Here is a 7,500-nt window from a genome sequence, read left to right on the forward strand (position 1 = left end):
GAGCCTGCACGGCATTATCGCGAAGTGCCATTTGTCACCTTTTAGATTGGACGTGCATCGACGATATGATATTTGTCTTATGAACACGTGTACGTTTTATAAGTTTTTTCGACTGGTCTTTACACGTGCCGAACTCTTTCATCTCGACAATACACGAAGGTCTCTCTTTCTCTCTCTTTTTCTCTCTCTCTCTCTCTCTCTCTCTATTTCTCTCTCTCTTTCTCTTTCTCTCTGTCACTTTATCTATCTGTCTATCTCTCTATTTGTCTCTTTGTGTTTCATTTACATACGTCCTTTTTAATTCGAAGTCGAATAGTAAAAGGGTAAAACAATTAGAAAACGTGATCGTGCTAATTAATTGATTTTTATCGATTAACTTTAATAATTAATACGGATAGAGAAATCTTTTCCGTTTTTAGAATCATCTTTTAGATTAATTAACAACCATACAAAATATAAAAAGTTATATATAAAATACATGAAGATAAATTTAAAGAATAATTATTGAAATGAGTTTTCTTTTATTAAATATATATTATATATTATATTAAATAAATTAATATCTATGGATAGTTTTTTATGATTTTGAAATCATTTTCGAGATTAATCAATCATAAACTCTGCATATATATATATATATATTTTTTTTTATATGTTTTATATATATATATAAAAAATTATATGTAGAATATATAATACTAAATAAAAGAAATAATCTTTAATTCCATATATATTAAATTATATTATATATATATATATATATATATATATGTGTGTAATTAATGATCATTTTATTTATTACATTAATCAGTAAGATTTACAATTTTCAATAGAAAAAGAGAAAAATTCTCAGTTTTTTCCAAAAATTCATAGATTAATTCAACAAATTATAACGTGTACGTTGATATATAAGGATTTCATTAAATTAATTCATTAATCGTACGAATGAACATTTCACGTTTTGCAATTTACAATTTACAACAATTCTATGTATGCCTTTCAATCACATATATTTCAATTCTACAATTTCACAATTATATTAGAATCTAATTGATAATTCTTCCGTTCGTTCGTTCGTTATTACTCTAGTCGTGTGTATTTGTTCTCTCGAATAAGAGAAAAAAAAAGAAAAAGAAGAGAGATAGAGAGGAAAGAAAGAAAAAAAAAGAGAGAGAGAGAGAGAGAAAAAAGCGTCGTCGATATACATACATACTTATATTTCATTGGTTAAGAGAGACAAGCGGAGGGAAGGAAAGTTTGCGTTTTGTTCGAGGCTCGTGCGTTCAGCGATTTAAAAAGGCTGAGAGCAAAACTCTGCGTAAGGTATAAAGGGAGCTGAGAGGGGAATAGTTGGGGAAGGAGGTAGGTAGGTAAGGAGTTAGTGGAGGAGGAGGTGCGGAGAGAGGGGCGGTAGGCACAAATAAGGCCGCTGATTCGCCCCAGGGGGGGTCTAACCGGCAAGAATATGGTGCAATTTTGCCCTGAAGCATCTGACAACCTACTCAAGTAGCCACCAATACAACCAATTCCAAGTACCACCGATACCATTACCATCATCAAGAAATACAATCTGACCGAACATCTTGGACACTCTTGTGAGCATGCACGATCTCTGACACTCTTCTTATTTTCTTCCTTTTGATATCGCGAATATCAATTTCCGAAGAAAAACCCGGAGCCTAACGATTGAGGTTTTTTTACACTGACGTTTTTAACGACGTTAATTATGATTACAGTTATAGGATATTGAACATTTCTAACAGATACACTTAAGGAAAAAGTATATATATATATACTACCATCGAGAATATATATATATATATATATATATATATATATATATATATAATAATACGTTGTAATAATGTAATACAGTATAGATTTATATACCCAGTAGTTACATGTACCTGTATGAAATTATTACGTGTTTGAAAAGTTTAGACTTTTTCTTAATAGAAAGAAATATGTTTCGTGTAAATTGTTACGCAACATTTGGGAAAAAATAACTTCTGCGTCTGTTTCTTTTTTTTTTACATTAATTAATTACTCTTAAGTTAGTGTATATATATTGTCTATTATGTATTATGTATTAAATATTATGTATTAAAAAAAACAGTGAATATTTCCCAAAGAATGGCTTTCATGTGCCAAGATCTTTCTTAGATCAATTAATAGATCAATTAATTACTCTTAGATAATTGTAATTTTAATTTCACCTTTAAAAAAAAAAAAAAAGAAAATGTTTTAGAAGTTCCGTTACACTTAACTCGAGTTATAATGTTGAAGAATTGAAGAATGAAAAAGATCCAGATGAACGTAGAAAATATATACGTAATTATTTTCAATGAAATCATTTTCACGTTCTCATACTTCAGACGATGTTCAATATGTACATATATACATATATATGTACACATACGTGTACAAAATTTTGATTATCCAGAAGGGTCGATCGTTACGTACGTGATAAGTGTAGAGTATATACTCTTTCTCTCTCTATCTCTCTCTCTCTTTCTCTTTTAAATTTGGCGCACGAGTGATCGATAATATATCAATGATGTAATTGCCAATTCTCTTAGTTCACGTGCATGCTATTGAGAATTAACAAGATATTAAATACGTTTTAGAATGTTATATACATATATACATTACATTACATATATATATATATATATATATATATATATATATATATATATATTTGAGTAATTTATGGAATACGTATATAGAAGTATATAAATATATATATGAGTAATAATAAATTTTTAAAATACTTATATAAAAGTATATATATATATATATATAAGTACATATATATATATATATGTACTTGTATATATATATATATATACACTTTTACGTATGTTTATCGTGGCAAATGTATATATACACTTTTACGTACGTTCATCGTGACGTCTAAATGTCCAAGAGAAGGATATCTCTCGAAAAAGGTTTTACGTGGTACGAAACGGTAAGTCGAAAACGTAGAAATAGGAAGAAATAGTCGATGCGGATTGTGTGTTAAGTAACTTTTCATCTCTTTTACTTTCAAATAAAGCTATAGGTCGAGGTCGACGTTATATCGTCGGAAGTGCCGTTGGTCATCTTATGCGAATGATGTTTCTTTTCTTTTTTTTTCTTATTTTTTTTTTTTCTTCATTTTTTTTTCTTTCCCAGAGAAATTGCGCGTCCCAATGTGCCTACGCACCTATATCCACAAAATGTAAACCGTGTGGTGTCTACCTACTTTTTTTTTTCTTTTACTTTTTTTTTTTTTTTTTTCAGTATCGTTGCTCGTTAAATTTGATTACGAAAATGTCTCCTCGTTGTTAATCGGCCGTGTTATTTTTTTCTTTCTTTCTTTTTTTCTTTCTTTTTTTATTCCTTTTTTTCTTCAAGAACACAGTAGAATTCTATATCATTCCATTTTTGCGATATCGCGATCGGACAATTGAATTTCTTATAAATCTAATGTTTTATATTCATAGAAAAGAAGATTAGAAACAAATCCTTTTTTGTTTTTAATCTAGTAACGACGAAATTGTTTCTTCTCTTTTCTCTATTCGCGCGATATTGCCAATCGATCCTATGATCTCCATATTCATTAATCTAGATCTTATACACACACACATATATATATATATATATATATATTCTTTTTCGATGCTTTCAAAAATTAAAACGCGTTCATTTCCAAATTTCAAAAACTTCTTGTTATATAAATAATTAACAAGAAGATTAATATAAATATTGATACAAATTTTTTGATACAAATCTTCTTAATTATATGTATACATACACACACACATATATATATATACATATATACACACATATACATATATTCTGATTTTATATATATGTATATACAAATAAACATATATATTTATTCTGATTATATATATATATATATATATATATATATATATATATATATATATTTATATAAGTTAATAATAGTTAATAATATTATATGAACTATTATATATATATATATATATATAACTATTATATAATAATAATATTAATAATAGTATTTGTATAAGTTAATAATTAATATAAATAATTAATATAATATATATTAATTATTAATTTATATAAATTACATTTATAAACATTCATGGGATAATAAATGCGTTAAGGTACGATAAATTGAAGAGACTCGCCTGTGCTAAAGCCGCGACTGCAAGGCCAAAGGTAAACGCTATGTGAAGTACAGTAGGTGATTGCCCTTCGACCCATGTTATACACGAGGCACAACCAATCAGGACCAATAGGAACGTTCCAAGGGCCTCGGCAAAAAGTGGCACCAAAAATTCGATTTTTGCTACTTCCTCCAGGCCGACTATGTCTTTAACACCTGTGAACAAAAAAAAAAAAAAAGAAAAAAGGAAAGAAAAAAAATGAAAAAGAAAAAGAAATAAAAAAAAAGGAAAGAAAAAAATATCAACAGAGATTATGTCTTCAAACGATGAAAATTATTTAGTCAGCTCATTTGCATTAGCACGTAAACATATTATACGTTCGAATCATCGAAACGAATGAGTGCATAAGAAATGAGCGTGTGCGTGCATAGGAAATGAAGGAGACGATTAAGAGAGAAAAAAAAAAAAGAAAAAATGTAAAAGAAGAAACAAAGAACGATAAGGTAACCACAATGATATCAAATTTCTTCTAAATAAACGATAAAGCAATTCAACTTAATTTTTAATCAATGATTACATAATCGACAATGATTATACGACATTTTATATATACATGTATATAAATAAATAAATATATATATATATATATATATATTAATAATAATATTATTAAACAAATAAATACACAAATACATTATCACATTGAGAAGAATTATTTAAATTTAATAAATAAATTAAGATATTAGGATAAGGAATTATTAAAATTAAAAAAGAAAAAAAAAAGAAAAAAAAATAGAAAGAAAAGGAAAATATTATATTCGAGAGGAAGAAGAAAAATACGATAGAAGAAAAATAAAATGATAATTAAAATTTTTTTCTTCGACGAAAAAAATAAAACTACGTCTTTAGCGTGACAATTGTTTTGTTTTGTTTTTTTTTTTTTTGTTAGATAAGTACGAGAGATCATGTAACACGGATGGTCCCTCGATTGGAATTATTCTGTCATTGTTAATCGTATTAACGTGTTATTTTTGTTACTCCTGTTGCTTACGTATGACGGAAAACGTTCCGCTAAAGGTCAATCCCATCAGAAATTTATTCGAAATATCTTTCGATCATCGAAATGTATAGATTTACTTTTAAATGGATATAGTTTATTCATTGTTAAATGTTTTATTCAAGAAAGTAAACATCGAGAAAGAGATAGAGATATAGAAAGAGAGAGAGAAAGAAAGAGAGAGAGAGAGAGAGAGAGAGAGAGAGAGAGATATGATATCTTAATCCATCGGTAAAATAATTCCAACAATAGTCGTCGCATCGTTTGAGTTTACGTTCGACCCATACCCTAACAGCAATAAAACTAATGAAAACTATGGCATAACATTCAAGATAAAAATCGTGAAAGTGGTATGTTATAGTGCTGTTACAGTAACAAACTGGAAGAAACACCGATAAGAATTCCTCTTATCTCTTATATTTACATCTGTTACTACCTTCAAGACTTACTTACTTACTTACTTACTTACTTACTTACTGATTTATTTACTTACTTATTTACTTATTTACTTATTTACTTATTTACTTATGTATGTATATACTTATGTACACACACACACACACACATACACGCACACATCACAGGCACACGCGCACGCAGTCACACGACGAACATACCACCATACCCAGGAATTCGCATAATCTTTGTTTATTAATAAAAAAGAAACTAAAAAAAAAAAAAAAGAAAAGAAAGAAAGAAAGAAAAAGAAAGAGAAAGGAATAAAATCGATCGAGAAGAAAATTTACCTTTGCACGTTTTGCTCATGATTCCGCGAAGAACAATTTAGAAGAAGAAGAAGAAAAAGAAGAAGAAGAAGAAGACGAAGACGAAGACGAAGACGAAGACGAAGACGAAGACGAAGACGAAGACGAAGAAGAACACTGTTCGATCAGAACTTCTATAATCTTTTTTGCTTTTCCGTTCTCGACCTTAGTTTTCTTTATCGATTTATCGATTAAAAAAAAAAAAAAAGAAGATACACGATCTATCAGTTCAGACTCAAACGCCCAGACGTTTCACTTGTTCCTTCACAGATTGTACATACATACATATATAATATATATATATATACATATACATATATACATATATACATATATATGTATATATCGGGTGATACTGTGTATCGATGACACGCACAAAAAATATATACTATATAAATATAAATAAATATATATAAATAAATATATATATATACACGTATATATTATATAAATATATATATATATATGTGTATATATATATATATATTCGTGATATTGGAGTACGTTCGCACGTGAGTTTCTGGACTATTGAATCGGCGGAGTCCGAGTTTCGCCTTCATATATCGTTCTTCTCTACTACGGTCTGCCCCTCCACTATCTCTCTCTCTCTCTCTCTCTCTCTCTCTCTCTCTCTCTCTCTCTCTCTCTCTCACTCATTCTCTCACTATCTCACTCACTCTCTCAATCTGTCTGTTCGTCGTCATCAGTGTCAGTTCTCTCGTCTTGTTACCACCACCACCACAACCACCACCACCACCACCAACACCATCATCATCACAACCATCATCATGATTACAACATGTGCGATTCAACTCGAAAAACTCAATGAATAGTCACCATTTTATTAATATTAATTAATCGAGCAGTGTGAATCACGTGTGAATTTTAAATGAGATCGTTGAAAGGAAAAGAAAATGAGAAAGGAAAGAAATAAAAGAAAATCAAAAGATAAAGAAATTTTCGAACGAGCGTTTCATTTTTGGATGGAACATTATATACCTTTTGAGGGTGTCGCGATACCCTTCTTTGTCAATCACTCGCATAATTAAATGTGATAATATTAACGTTTATCAATTTGTCAAATGTACTTTTACCTTTAAACATGTTCCTCCAATGTGTAAAATAATATCGATAAGAAACAAGTGTGTTAAGTTTAAATGAAAACTACGAGAATACAATTAGTATTAACGTGATACATATATCATGTTAGGTGATATGATAGGATATAAGAAAATTATAATATACGATCTACATTAATGTACACATACACAATAGATAAAACGTATATGCATGTGCTAATAAACTTAAGATATAACGTAGAACGCAATATTACGAATGGGAGAATAACAGGATGGTATTGTACATAAATGTAATTAATTAATTACGTGTAATATGTACACAATGTATACGTAACCGTACAAATAGTTAATCCTTTGCGATCGGTAGACACTCTTTGGTATAAACGTATCGTTCCCGTCGCGCTAATTATCTTCATTTTCGTATTAGCCTTCGGTTTTTGTTTTTGTTAAGAAAA

General features: G+C 28.8%; 1 protein-coding gene across 1 annotated transcript in view; it reads right to left on the minus strand.

Moving 5' to 3' along the window:
* LOC124431717 (aquaporin AQPAn.G) overlaps positions 1-6,482 on the minus strand; it is a 13,552-nt gene extending 7,070 nt beyond the window's left edge. The window contains exons 1-2 of the mRNA XM_046979915.1: positions 5,949-6,482; positions 4,167-4,360 (exon numbers count right to left, since the gene is read on the minus strand). Coding sequence (XP_046835871.1) covers positions 4,167-4,360; positions 5,949-5,967 — 213 coding nt within the window. The 5' untranslated portion in view covers positions 5,968-6,482. The remainder of the gene's footprint in view (positions 1-4,166; positions 4,361-5,948) is intronic.
* Positions 6,483-7,500: the final 1,018 nt, after the last annotated feature.

Source organism: Vespa crabro, chromosome 22 (genome assembly GCF_910589235.1).
Source record: "Vespa crabro chromosome 22, iyVesCrab1.2, whole genome shotgun sequence".
Classification (NCBI taxonomy): Eukaryota; Metazoa; Arthropoda; class Insecta; order Hymenoptera; family Vespidae; genus Vespa; species Vespa crabro.